Genomic DNA, 14,953 nt, shown 5'->3' on the forward strand with positions numbered 1-14,953 from the left:
TAAAAATCATTTATCCAAGACAAATTACTGAGGTCTGTGACATTTTTAACTTTTGGCAATTCCCATCCCTGCTTCTTCCTCAGCTCAGTGTTATGATAGCCAAAACCCAGCAGCAACTGCAGACAATAGAGACTAGACCTCTTTTTGAGTTCCTTTAAAAGTACCAACCCCAGAGCACAGTCAATATTGTGTCTAAACTTGCAACAACCTAAAAAATAAATCTCTATTCTTAAAGTGCGGTGGATATTTGGTTTCATTTCAGAGCTCAGGTCAGCCCAGGCAGGCTGGGTATGGGGAGTGGGGTTGGGTAGGGAGCTACCTCCAGGGCATTACTGAAACAACAGGAAAGTACTGGCAACACCTTAGATGCAGAAGGCTGTGATTCAGTTGGGGCAAACTAGAGGCTGCCCTAAAATTTTAAAAATTCTAGGATAGTTAGATGACCATAGGAAACTTTCAAAACCCCTGACATATTCCTAGGAATATAAATGTCTGGCATGCCAAGAAAGACCCGAGAAAGGAGAAAGTACCACTCAGTTCTGGCTGAACTTCAGTTCCTGGCAAGCAGAAAATTATTTCAAAAGTTGTCTTAGAAAGTGAAGCTTGAAAGTGTGCCTTCTCATAGAGATCCCCTTGGCAAAAACATCCAGATGAGGCATTTAATGAAAACTTCTGAAAACTCGTTGGTTCACCACTGAATGTACTGGCCCACTGTCCACATGTGAACATCAGCATGCCAGACTTAAAAATAAAAACAATTTTTTTAAAGTTGCAAAGAATTCAATGGCCATACACCGCAGGGGATATAGAGTAGTGTTGGAAACTCAGTAAACAAATAAGCAGCAACAAGAAAATACAATAATAAACAAACAAACAAAATGGGAAAGAGGGTGGAAGAATCTGATACCAGAGTTGTTACAATATTTTACCTATGATGTCCAGTTTTTATCACAAAACTAAGAGACATTCAAAGAAAGAAGAAAGTATACCACATATACAGAAAAAAGTCAGGAAAATATCCTGAAGGGGGCCTAGATTTTGGTCTTGGTAAACAAAACCTGTATTTGAATTTTAGGAAACTATGCCTAAAAGTTTAAAGTATGATATCTGTATCTCACATCAAATAGAGATTATCAATAGAGATAGAAATTATTTATAAAAATATAAACTCTGGAGTTTAAAAGTATAATAATTGAAATAGAAAAATTCACTACAGTGGTTCAACAACAGATATGAGGGCAAAAGATAGAATCAATCAATAAGATTGATTAATGGAGAAATCCACTTGAGAAACAGTAGGAAAAAGGAGTAAAAAATAAACAGTGCCTTAGTCACCTGTGGAATACCATCAAGCATAAGATGTGCATAATAGAAAAAAAAATCAATGATAAAAAATATCAATGAGAGCTATACCTATACATATCATAATTAAACTGATGAAAGTTCATGTGTTTAGGTATGGATCTTGCTGTGTTTATTCTAGAGAAAGTAGAAAAAGAATAGTAAACTCAAAGCAAGCACAAGGAAGAAAATAATAAAGATTACAGTGGAAATAAATAGAGAAAAGCAACAGAATCAATGAAACCTTTTTTGAAAAGATCAGTAAAACTGACAAACTTTTAACTAGACTGACCAAAAAAAAAAAGAGATCCAATTACTAAAATTAAAAATGAAAGGAGGGACATCACTACAAATCTTCCAGAAATACAGAGGATAAGAGAATACTATTAACTACTGTATGCTGACAAATTAATTTAGATGAAAGGGTCAGATTTCTATAAAATTACACTAAAGAGAAAATTTTAATAGAGCTATAATAAGCAAAGAGATTGAATTAGTATTTTAAAAACTCCCAACATAGAAAATGAAGGCCCAGATGGCTTTACTGTTTAATTCTACCAAACATTTTAGGAAGAATCAACACCAATCCTCTATAAATCTTTCTACTTCTAACAAACAGGAAAGAAAAACTGATAAAAGACTTGAGCAGGCACTTCATCAGAGGATATATGGATCACAAATAGGCACAAGAAAAAAATGTTCAACATCACTAACCATTAGGGAAATGAAAACTAAAACGACTATGTTATACCACCATATACCTATTAGATTGGCTAAATAAAATATACTGATAATACCAAGGGCTGAAGAGCATCCAGAGAAACTAGAAGTCCCATATAGTGCTCATGGGAATGGAAAATGATATGACTGTTTAGGAAAACAGTTTTGCAATTTCTTAAAAATTTTCTATATATATGTACCATATGACTCAGCAATCTTCTGTTTTATCCAAGTGATCTGAATACTTATATTCACTCCAAAAGCTATACATGAATACTTACAGTGGCAGTTTCATTTGTAAAACCCAAGATGGGAAACAACATAAGTGTCTCTCAACAGGATAAAGAAGCTGTGGTACATCCATACCACAACATATTATGCAGCAACAAAAAGGAATAAGTATTATAACATAAAATAATTTGAAGAATCTCAAGGAGAATATTCTGAGTCAAAAGAAGCCAGTCTCAAAAGACCTGTTTTTACCATGAGATTACTTGCCTCTGGCTATAGTTGACTAGAAAGAAGTGGTATAGTGTAAGTGTCTGACAATCAGCTTTTCTGATTGTAATGCATGCACCTGATGTTAAGCTGTTGATTTTTGAGGCATTCATTTCAAAGACATCCATTTCCAATAAACACATGGCCAGCTACACAACTAGATAAAAAGCCAGTCTACCCCACCCATGAGATTCCCCTTTTAAAAAGTCTGGGTTGACCTAGGTAACTAATCACTTGAGTGACCCCATTTTTCCTTTCCTGTGCTTTTATTCCTGCTCTTATTAAAACATAAGAGCAAATTCACCAATAAAAAGTGAACCTGAAAAATCCCTGGCACCCTACCCTCAACCCAACAAAAGCAGAACTCAGGTCTGCTTGTGGACCCCAGGCATATCGTGTACCCTCCAGGTCCCATGAATAAACTGCTTTTTCAAAGTTCCCTGATGGCTGCTGCATCTTGTAATCAAACCATAGATTAGTGACTAACATCCATACCAACATAACACAAATTTATCATCTTATAGTTCTGTAGGTTAGAAGGCAATCATGGGTCTCACTGAACTACAATTTAGGTGTTGGTAGGGATGCATTCCTTCTGGAGGCTCTAGAGAAGATCTGTTCCCCAGCCTTTTCCAGCTTTTAGGGGCAGCCTGAATTCCTTGGTTTGTGCCCCTCTTCTTTTGTCTTCTTTTCTTTTATTTTTTTTGTTATTATTTAAGACCTTTATTAATGGGTGCTTACTGTTTGTTGACTTTTTTTGAAAAAAATCAAGTTGTAAACTTTTATTACAAATTAAAAATGAGGTTCTTAAAAAAATCTCAACTTGACCAGATATGAAACAATTTAAAAACCTTTAAAGGTGTATTGAGAAAAACCAGGCTTTAAAAAAAAACCACGCTTATCATTACCAAAAAGAGACATCTTTAGGTAAAAATAATAAAAAAACCCCATGCTGCATAAATAATGCAGATAGTTCTATTTATCTGGTCAGTGGGCAAAAAGCAAGCACTTACTTAAGGTCTTCAGCTCCAATCTTTTGTTCATTTCTTATTGCTGGAATTTCATCTTCATTTTTTCATATTGGATTACTCAACCGGATGATGGTAGAGATGGTAAACTGGCATTTACTCAGCCTTGCCCTGCTCAGCCTCGGTAGCAGACGAATTCTCAGCTGGTGGAACGGCTGCTTTGGTCTCTTTACCATCTTGTGGTTTAGGGTTTTCTGGGCGTCTGTGGTGGTAATTGAGGTTGCCGCGGTACTGACATTGAGGTGGCTGCTGACCTTGGGTCTCATCTCCTTGATTTTCCTTATCTTCCTCATTGCCATCCTCTCTAGGTTGTCTTTGGTGAGGAGGACCCCTACAGAATTGTGGTCTATAACCTCGATACATATTCCATCTCACTGGTCTACCTTGCTCTGCTGCACCCTGGTTGTCAACACCTTCCATCACTTCTTCCTGCACAGGAAGGTTGGAATACTGTGGTCGATGCCCATAGGGTCTCTGCATGTAATAAGGTGGGAACCGTTGCCTGTGGTAGGGCCAGTGCTGTTGGGCCTGGCCTTCAGGAGCACTTTCTGATCCCTCGTTCTTTTCCCCACTCTCACTATTCTGGTAATTCTGCTGGTAATTGCGTGGAGGACCCCTGCAAGGTGGATAGCATCTATGATGGTTACAGTCTGCTGCATATTTACTGCCTTGCACTGGAACTCCACCAAGGCCTGTAATGTTTGCTGCCTCCACACCCTTTTCTCCTTCAACAACATCAAACTCCACAGTCTCTCCATGTCCTACACTGCGAAGGTACTTCCTGGGGTTATTCTTCTTTATGGCAGTCTGGTGTATACACCTTCCTTGGTGTCATTCCTGTTGATGAAACCATATCTGTTTCTTACACTGAACCATTTTACTGTTCCCAAAACCTTTGTTGCAATGACCTTTTTGTCCCTGCCGGCAGGTGCGGCTGATGTGAGGCCACTGCTTCCCATGGTGCCAAGCTTGGTATTTGCAGCGCTGAGGGCGGGGGTGGCGGGTGGCTGCTGGGTCTCTGCCTCGCTGCTCGTGGTTGCGGTGATGGTGACTGGGGCCGGCTGCCGGGGTGTGATGGTAACTAGGCTCCTCCCGGGGTGTGATGGTAACTAGGCCGGCAGCGGTGGTAGGGCTGCTCAGGGCTCTCTGGGGTTAGCTCTCTGTTCCTGCTACTGATCGAACTTCTCTCTTCTTTTTTTTTAAGATTTATTTATTTATTTATTGAGAGAGAGAGAGAGGCAGAGACACAAAAGAAGCAGGCTCCATGCAGGAAGCCCGACGTGGACTCGATCCCAGGTCTCCAGGATCACGCCCCGGGCTACAGGCAGTGCTAAACTGCCTGCGCCACCAGGGCTGCCCACAAACTTCTCTTTTATCTTCAAATCCAGCAATGTTACATCTGTCTGCCACTGTTCCTCTCCTCACATCTTTTCTTTGACCCTCTTTTCTCTCTTTCACTTTAAAGGGCCCTTGTGATTACATTTGACCCACCCGGATAATCCAGTATACTCTATTTTAAAGTCAGTTTATTATCAAACTTAATTCCATCTACAACCTCCATTCCCCTTTGCTACATAACCAAATGTAGTCACAGGTTCCAAGAATTTGCATAAGGACATGTTTGAGGGCTGTTATTCTGTCTACCACAAATTCTGTTGAGATCTCACATATATCCTTATGGTTCACCGTCAACCTCCACTTGACTATGCACATGTAACGAAGAAGTCTGATTCAATTAACAACTTCTTCATTAAGTAGAGACTGATCCTCTTTTTTCAAATCAAATAAGTACATTTTTCTAATATTCTCATAAATAATAAATGATGATCTCTACATCACATAGAATATGACTGTAATTTTAAGATTGTCTTTGTTACCTAGAAATTCCTCAACAAACTCCAAATGCAAACCCACAGTTCCCACTGACTGCTAACATTTCAAAAACTATGTGGGGGATTGATGTTGGGCTTCCAGGTATTTGTTTTCCAAGTAAAAACATAAAACACACTCACCTGCTCTCCAAAATCTATCATCTGTCCTTACCATTATTTCATAAAAGAATATTTAATATCAAAAAGGTAGAAAAGAATCTGAGGATAATGTGTACTTCTTTAAAGCATCTTAGCTTAATAAGAAATAAATTATAAAAATAAATATATTATCATAATATTTCTAATTTTGCTGATCTTTGACCATGTTTTTTAAATCACTTTTAAGACCAATTTACCTGCAGCAGCTGCACCACTGTCCACTTGTGTCAAGGACTGGGGGCGGCTACGAAGTTTGCTTTTGAAAGATCTTGGTCTACGTGGTGATGAAGGTGGCTGAGGAACCTCTGATGACTGGATTTTGCTATCTTTAATTGCCCGAAGGCGTTCATAGAGCTCCTGCAGCTCCTTATTCTGCTGGGTTTGAAGATTTACCACCTCCTGAATGTGTCTAAATGAAAATCATGCAGAAAGCATTTTAATAGCACTGGCACCATATAGATGATCCAAGAAACTCTATGTCAATACAAGTAAAGTTTAACAAGGAACTTAGATTAAGAATGTGAAAATACAGAATATTCACAATTTTAGGATGGGATATGCCTTCCTAAACACATTAAACTAATCAGACACTAAGGAAAAAAAGTGAACAAATTTGACAAGAACAAATTTCTAAAACTTCAATATAGTGAAAGAGAATAAAATAAAATTTAAAGTCACATAATATTGATAATGTTAACCTTTATTATATGCTGCAAATATAAATAACAAAATATTTGCAACATATAATAAAAGGTTACTATTCAGAATATACAGATAGTTCCTAAAAATCAATAAGAAAACAAGAAACAACCTTATAGGGAAAAAGGGGAAAGAATATATGAAGGCAACTCCAAAGAGGAGGAAATAAAAGGAGCCAATAAATATGAGATGATGTTCAACTTCACTATTAATTAGGAGACTACAATTATTTCTTAAGAAATATTTTTAGTTCATCTGCTTGGAATAAAAGTAAAAGGATCAATAATATCCAGTCCAATGTTGTTAAGTAGGAAAAAAGGTACTATCATGTATATGTATTTTTAAGTAATCTCTATGCCCAACGTGGGGCTGGAACTCATGATCCTACAATCAAGAGTCACATGCTCTACTGACTGAGCCAGCCAGGGACCCCACTTTCACATATATTTGTTTGGTGTATAAAATGGTATAGCTACCTTGGATAACAATTTAGCAGTAGCTATCAATTTAAAGTGTACAAACCTTTTAACCCAGAAATTCTACTTTTAGGGATCTATCCCACAAAAAATATGTAAGTATGTAAAAATAGAAGGATGTTTACTTCAACATTATTTACATAAGCAAAACATGGAATAAAGCTGAAATGTGTATTAATGATGGACTAAAAAACTTTAAATGACTAATGTATGGAATAAAGATTATTTGTGCAAATATGTATATATATAAGCAATAATGTTAAATAAAAAACTACATAATAACATGTATATTATGACCTCACTTTTATAAAATACAAATGTATATATTTGTGAATGCATAGAAAAATGACAGGCAAGATATATACCAAACAATTCATAGTGGTTGCCTCTGAGAAAGGAGATTGGGGCATGAGAAGTAAGAGATTGATTTGTGTGTTTTCTTACTGTTGCGATATTATGATTTATATTAAAATATATACATTTGGTCTTTATCCCTGTTCCTGGAATACAGCTCCTAAAACCCTAGTAATCTCCTGAGCTATAAAGGATTAGGAGAATCTTCTATTTTATCATTTTTTTGTTAAAGATTTTATTTATTTATTCATGAGAGACACAGAGAGGCAGAGACATAGGGAGAGGAGAAGCAGGCTCCATGCAGGGACCCAGGATGCTGGGATCATGCCCTTAACCAAAGGCAGATGTTCAAATGCTGAGCCACCCAGGAGTCCCAGGAGAATCTTTTATTTTAATATTTGGTCTGTTGTCCTCAAATAGCTTCAGTTCCAAAGTAACTCTGGAGTGATAGAGGTGAAAGGAATCTTATTATTTGTAACAAGCCCCTTGGAATCACACCTAAGTTTATATAAATGCACTAACTTGGGGCGCCTGGGTGGCTCAGTGGTTGAGCGTCTGCCTTTGGCTCAGGGCATGATCCCAGGTCCTGGGATCAAGTCCCACATCAGCCTCCCTCTATGTCTCTGCCTCTCTCTCTGTGTCTCTCATGAATAAATAAATAAAATCTTTTTTAAAAATGCACTGGGACGCCTGGGTGGCTCAGTGGTTTAGTACCTGCCTTTGGCCCAGGGCATAACCCTGGAGTTCAGGGATTGAGTCCCGCATTAGGCTCCTTGCATGGAGCCTGCTTCTCCTCTGCCTATGTCTCTGCCTCTCTCTCTCTCTCTCTCTCTCTCTCTCTCTGTCTCTCATGAATAAATAAATAAAATCTTTTTAAAAAATGTACTAACTTTTAAACAGCCCCTAAGGATGGGGGCTGATTGCCAGGAGACCCAACCAAGTGATTAGGGAGAGGGACTTTCAGCCCCTCCCACTATCCCTCTGGGGAGGGGTTAGAAGGTAGAGATTCAATTAATCACCAATGGCCATTAATTTAAATCAATAATACCTACTATAATGAAGCTTCCATAAAAATCCCTTAACTATAGGGTTTGGGGAGCTTCCAGGTTGGTAAATAAATGAAAGCTGGGAGAGTGGCACTCCCAAGAGGGCATGGAAGCTCCATGCCCCTTCCCCTATATCTTGCCATCTGGTTGTTCCTCAGTTGTGTCCTTTTATAATAAACTGATGATCTAGTAAGTAAACTGTTCTTTCTGAGTTCTGTAAGCTGTTCTAGTAAATAACTGAACCCAAGGAAGAGCTTGTAGGAACCTTTGATTTACAACAGGTTGGTCAGAAGCATACGTAGTACTACCTGGACTTATGATTGGCATCTGTGGAACTGAGACCTTAACCTGTAGATCCGATGCTATCTTTGTAGTTTTCAATCATCAAAAATTCCCAATCATTAAAATGTCACCAATTGTGGGGCACCTGGGTGGTTCAGTCAGTTAAGTGTCTGACTTTTGGCTCTGGTTCAGGTCATGATCTCAAGGTTTTGAGTTAGAGCCCTGTTCTGGGCTCCACTTTCAGCACGGAGTCTGCTTGAGATTCTTTCCCCTCTGTCCCTTCCCTGCTCACTCTCCCTCTCTCTCAAATAAGTAAATAAATATTTTTTTAAATGTCACCAATTGTAAATTAGCTATCAAATACTTAATTCTATAAAACTCCAGGCAGATTTGTGATAAAAGAGAAACAATCAAAAAAAAAAGAGAGAGAGAGAGAGAGAAACAATCTTACTTTTCTCGTAATCTTTGAAGCTCTGCCTTCAAATCCTCATCCTCTATTTCTGACTCATCATCACTGCTCATTGGAGAAGATGGCGAATAGAAGAGTGAGCTCTGTATTTGAGCACAGGCTTTTTCTTCACGGAGTGGTAAGCACTGACCACTCTCTGGACCAGTGTTTGCCACTGACTTCCCTCTGACAGCAAGAGTGGCTGAAAATTCACTATCAGAGCTTGGCTGTTTCCCAGCAATAAGTATCTCTCTCTCTTTAAGCAACAATTCAAGTCCAGAATGCACACTACTTTCCGTGGCTGAGTTTTCCCCCAATTCTTTTTCTGGGGTCATTGAAGATACATCAGCTTCATGAGCTGTGCTGAAAGATGTGAGGTTGTCACCTTGTTTGAGAATTTTTTTATCTTCTTTAAAGGTTTCATGAAGAACTCGTAACTTCTGAGAAGGAAGTGAAGTTTGTGGATTGTGTGTGGCAGGTTCCATTTCCACTAACTGAGACTTTGCCATGTCCGTAAAGGCTAAAACTTCTTCACTAGAATGAGTTGTCAGTTTATTGAATGCTGGTGTGCGTTCTATTCCAAAAGATGTCACTTTCACTGACTGTTGCTGAGGAACTGTAATCACCTGAGAAACAAAAAGGCAAAAGTGGCTGGTTCTGTCTAACCAAAGAGTAAACCCACAAAGAAATTCAATATCAAAATATGGCACAGACAAGTGGATGTACACACATTGATAATATCCAAACTTAAAATCCCATCTATAATTCCCATTTTCAAAGTCTTTCACTCGGGCTCCTTGGGTAAAGAGAGTGGGCTTCATGTTACTCAAATAAAATACTACAATTTAAAATTTTTGATAATTCAAGTTGCTGAGATTCTAAAGGACAAGAAATAGATTTATAAAAAAGATGATCCAACCACCCACTGAAAAATGGTAACTCATTTCTGTGCTCTTTTCCAGCTACTAAAATTACTTCTTTAGACTTGCCTTTACTGGAAGGCTACGAAAGGTAACGGGCTGTGTATAAGGGGAAAAAATTAAATATGACAATAATCTACATCTAAGATAAATATCCTCTAAATACCAAGATCTTCAATGCCCGTGTAGATAAAGATTCAACCAAAGACACAAACCTGGAATCGACCCCGCTGAAATGATCCACTCATTGCTTTACATCTACTCAAAGCCCTAGTATCAGCTGTGGACTCTCCTGTCAGAGGAATGGGATCAGGACCAACTGCTGATCTCCTATCTTCTGTTTCCACTGCAAGTTTTATGCAATTGTAAGCAGAAAAGAGAAAATTGTTTGTTAAGACTAAATTTGTTTATATTACCAAAAAAATGAAGAAATGTAGAAAAAGCTTAACCCTGCTAGATAATTAAAAAGTGTTAATGTAATAAGCAACATTGTAGAAGTCCCTAACTCAAAATCAGACATTGTAAGACTTATCCCGAGACTTAGTATCTACATGAAATGAGTAACTATAAAATCAAATTAGTTACAAAAGGAAAATGGCAATGACATTAATGGGACATGTCACATACATGGGCTATGTGGAAAAAGTGGTTAAGATCTGTATATGAACAAACAAACAACAACAAAAAAAAGAAGTAAATGAAAAGTGATGTTACCTAGTCTATGTCCCTGACTGTAAGCACACTACCTTGACGGACTTTTGATCTCTTGAAAAAGCTGGTTGACTGCCGTAGCCTGTATGCCCAGCTTTTTAATTTGCGAGTCCAGGATTTCTTGCTAATAGGATTTTTGAGACTAGGACAAGTAAAGCTTAGGCCAAAATATCCACCTCCTGTCTGCAGATGAATGGCTCCACCGCTTGACACAGCAGCAGGATAGGCCTCTGGATCTCCTGGAAGTGAAGCATCTGGAGACATCTCCTAATGGAGACAAAAAGAGAAAAACCAAAATGGTAATAATTTGTATAAGGTGAAGCAGTTGTGTACACCACTGGAGTTTCTTGCATGGACTAATGAGTAAGCATAAATAAAATGCTATATATATTTACATATCAGAGTGCATCTGAAATAGTCAACTTCTAGGAATTAATCCTTTCCTTTTCTTTAAAAATATTATCTGAACTTCAGATAAATAAAGAGCAGAATATTAATCTTCCACCCTAGAATATTTTCCATTATAGCAACTTTGAAAACTGAAGATTAAAATTTAAGTTATTTCCTTCATAAACTTCATTTAATAAAAATGGTTACTGAAACCCTATGCTCTTAAAATGAAACTTTCATTTATGCTCATATTTGTGAGAGTTAAAGATGCCTAATACACATGATAACATAGAAAAACAAGATATCTAGGCATTTAGATTTGTAGAGAAATCTTACCAAATTGAATTTCTTACTTTATGTAAGCACACAGAAATTTACAATGGGCCTCAAAATTATTTCAAATTCTTGCTCTAAAAATTGTTAACATCAGGCCATAGTTGGCTATAAAATCACTCTCCTCTTCTTGTCTTCCTACCTCTCCCAACATGTCAGAATTAACTGCTGTATTCTGAGTACTTTAATAATAAATCCTCCATAATAATTAATACAAAAAATACTCACTTTTGAGAAACATGAAACTAGAATTTGAGCTCCACAAAAAGAGATCCTGACTTACTCACTGAATGGGAGAGTAAACTGGTTGGCGTACCACAGAAAGAATAGATAATGCAGTTCTTTCCCTCCCTATCTCTACAAGCAAAAGACAGCAGGGGCATCTGCTCCCAAATAAGAGTGGTGAGAGGAAAATGTGGCCAAATCAGCAATGTAGGAAGGAGACAACTTCCACAAGGAAGGAAAAGCACTTCTATCTTTGAAGACTATTAAGCCACCCTCCTGGCAGCATTTGGAGAAAAATTATAATATTCAGAGCCAAAAAACATGTCCCATGCCTTTCCCACAATTACCAGAGGAAGGCTACAATAATTATATATAGCATTTAGAGAGACAAACAAAGAATCTTAACAGGGGAAAAAGAAGAGTACACAACTAAGAATCATCAAATGTGGGAAATTGATACTATAAGAAAATACTAGGGGCACCTGGCTAGTTCAGTCAGTGGAGCATATGACTCTTGATCTCAGGATTGTGAGTCCACACTGCGTGTGGAGCCTGCATAAAAAGTAAGTAAATAAAAATTTTTAAAAAGAAAGCAAGCACTAAATTCAACAACAAGAAGAATAGCCAATAACACAGAATAAGACTTTAATTAATCTCTAGAAAAATGTGTGAAGATAATACAAACATAAGAAAAATAATGAACTATAGTTACTGGAAATTAAAAATGTAATCCTGGGATCCCTGGGTGGCGCAGTGGTTTAGCGCCTGCCTTTGGCCCAGGGCGCGATCCTGGAGACCCGGGATCGAATCCCACGTCAGGCTCCCGGTGCATGGAGCCTGCTTCTCCCTCTGCCTGTGTCTCTGCCTCTCTCTCTCTCTCTCTCTCTCTCTGTGACTATCATAAATAAATAAAAATTTAAAAAATTAAAAAAATAAATAAATAAATAAATAAAAAAAATAAAAATGTAATCCTTAGGGTGCCTGGGTGGCTCAGTGGGTTAGGTGTCCAACTCCTGATTTTGGCTCAGATCATGATCTCAGGGTTGTGAGATCGCATCCTGCATTGGGCTCCAGGCTGGGTGTGGAGCCTGCTTGAGCTTCTCCCTCTCCCTCTGCCCTTCTCCCTGCCCCTTTCTTAAAAAATGATAAAAGTAAAAATAATAAAAATGAAAAAACAAAAATAGAATCCTTGACATAAAAAATAGCTGAACAGGAAATTGGAAACAGCTTAAAAATTGAGAAATTCTCTACAAAAAGCAGAAGGACAAAGAGATGGAAAGCATGCAATGAAAAGTTAATAGATAAGGAAGTGAAGAAATAAACTATCTCTTTTTGCAGACAATATGATCTTATGTATTATACATATAATCCTAAATAATACACAAATTCAGCAAAATTGAAGGATACAAAATCAACACTTCAAAATTGGTTATACTTTATACAATAGCAATGAAAAATCTGAAAAGGAAATTAAGAAAACAATTCCATTTATAATAACAACAAAGAATAACAATGGTGCTGGAACAACTAGACAGTCAGATGCAAAAGAATAAGGTGAACTCTTATTTCACACAATATATATATATAAAAACTAACTCAAAATGACCCTGCCACGTATACTTAATCAAGTGTGAAACAAACAAAAGGCATTTTTGGACTTTAAAAAAATAGTCACCCATACAACATACCTAAAAATATTACTCATAGAAGCATTTCAGGGGGGGAAAGGGAATTCTAGGACACCAGAAACAGTTAAGACTGATCCAGATGTAGCAGTGGACACTTTAAAAGAATCTATTTGACCTTGACATTTGAAAGAATATCCTCTGAGCAACAAAATTTAAATGACAGAGAAGTCTATTTCATTTCCTGTGCTTTTAATCATATTACATCATCAGATACACATATAATCATAATATAAATGTTGTTTATTGATCTTCAATTCTTCAAATCAACCTACAGACAAAGCACAACCAGTGTTACAGAAAAAAATGTAGATGTTATAAACTTTGCCAGTGTTAAAAAGTAATACAAGTAATAAAAATTGGGAGATGTATGGGAAAGAAGAGGAAAGGGAAAATACAGTAATTTCTTCACTCTTCACAGCTGTGAATTATTAGGTATTATCTAAAATTATTACATCAAAAAATAGATGAATAAGTATATTGTTTACAAGTTATTAATGCCAATGGCCTCAAGAATTAAAACCAAGAACTTAACAGTGTTTGTGGAATAGGATGGGGTATTAGAAGTTGTTAACATAATTACTTTAAATTTTTTATCCTTCTGAATTGCTTTCCTGTTTATATATTAATTGCATAATTTAAAATTACTAGTTTATAACAATATAAATATTTGTTATATCTATTCAATGGAATATTATGCATTGTTTAAAAAACATAAGTGAAGTGGAACTACATGTACCAACATGGATAAATGTTCATAATTGAAAAAAAATGCAGAACAGCACAAGTATGTAAAGAACCACGTGTATATAAACATATATATCTATGTCTTTGTAAATATGTAATAAGGAAGTATGATTAGGGCACTTGGGTGGCTCAGTTGGCTAAGCATCTGACTTTGGATCAGGTCATGACCTTAGGGGGAATGGAGCCCCAAGTTGAGCTCCCCACTCAGCAGGGAGTCCTCTATCCCTCCCCCCTGCTCATGCTCTCTCTCAAATAAATAAAATCTTTTTTAAAAAATTAACTATGATTACATAAATATTTGTATGTTAATTAAAACCATGTCTGCAAAGATTCATTAATAGTTATATCTATAGGTTTGAAATGGGATGGATTTTACTTTATATACACACATATACTATTTATATAATAATAAAAAGATATAGTGAAGATTTAGAAATGTATCTATAATATACTATAAATGAAAAGGTAACTTTGCAGATCAATATGCATGTAGCACACTCCTATTTCTGTAAATAAAAAGTTATAGGTATGTAAACAGATCTGTGTAAGCATAAGAAGGGTAAGTACCAAATAGTGGATAAATGCCAGATAGTTGTTATCTCTGTAACAACTTAAAAAACCTTCAAAAAATACCATAAGATTTCACTTATATGTGGAATCTAAGAAACAAAACAAACAAACTGGGGCAGGGCAAGAGGAAAACCAAGAATCAGACTCTTAAAACTATAGTGAACAAACGTATGGTTACCAGAGGGTGGTGGATAGGCTATGAGGATTAAGGAGGGCATTTGTGATGACACGGGGTAATGTATGCAAGTGCTGAATCACTATATTGTACACTTGAACTAATATTATACTCGATGTTAACTGGAATGTAAATAAAAACTTAATAAATAAACCATTTTTTTCAAAATAAAACCCACCAAACAAGATTAACCTTAAACCATGAACTTTTAAGAAAGGAAATGGATAACAGGCACTTTTAAGTGGAAATCTAAAAGTCAGTTCTTCCTACCCACT

At 36.7% G+C, this 14,953-nt stretch overlaps 1 protein-coding gene and 1 pseudogene across 4 annotated transcripts in view; both read right to left on the minus strand.

Moving 5' to 3' along the window:
• WNK3 (WNK lysine deficient protein kinase 3) overlaps nucleotides 1-14,953 on the minus strand; it is a 154,172-nt gene that overhangs the window by 15,334 nt on the left and 123,885 nt on the right. For all 4 annotated transcript variants that reach the window (XM_035712180.2, XM_035712181.2, XM_025468536.3 and 1 more), the window contains exons 18-21: nucleotides 10,730-10,820; nucleotides 10,058-10,188; nucleotides 8,926-9,548; nucleotides 5,815-6,026 (exon numbers count right to left, since the gene is read on the minus strand). In XM_035712180.2, coding sequence (XP_035568073.1) covers nucleotides 5,815-6,026; nucleotides 8,926-9,548; nucleotides 10,058-10,188; nucleotides 10,730-10,820 — 1,057 coding nt within the window. The remainder of the gene's footprint in view (nucleotides 1-5,814; nucleotides 6,027-8,925; nucleotides 9,549-10,057; nucleotides 10,189-10,729; nucleotides 10,821-14,953) is intronic.
• Nucleotides 3,572-5,620, minus strand: LOC112673289 (Y-box-binding protein 1-like; annotated as a pseudogene).

The sequence above is a fragment of the Canis lupus genome, chromosome X (genome assembly GCF_003254725.2).
Source record: "Canis lupus dingo isolate Sandy chromosome X, ASM325472v2, whole genome shotgun sequence".
In the NCBI taxonomy this organism is placed as follows: Eukaryota; Metazoa; Chordata; class Mammalia; order Carnivora; family Canidae; genus Canis; species Canis lupus.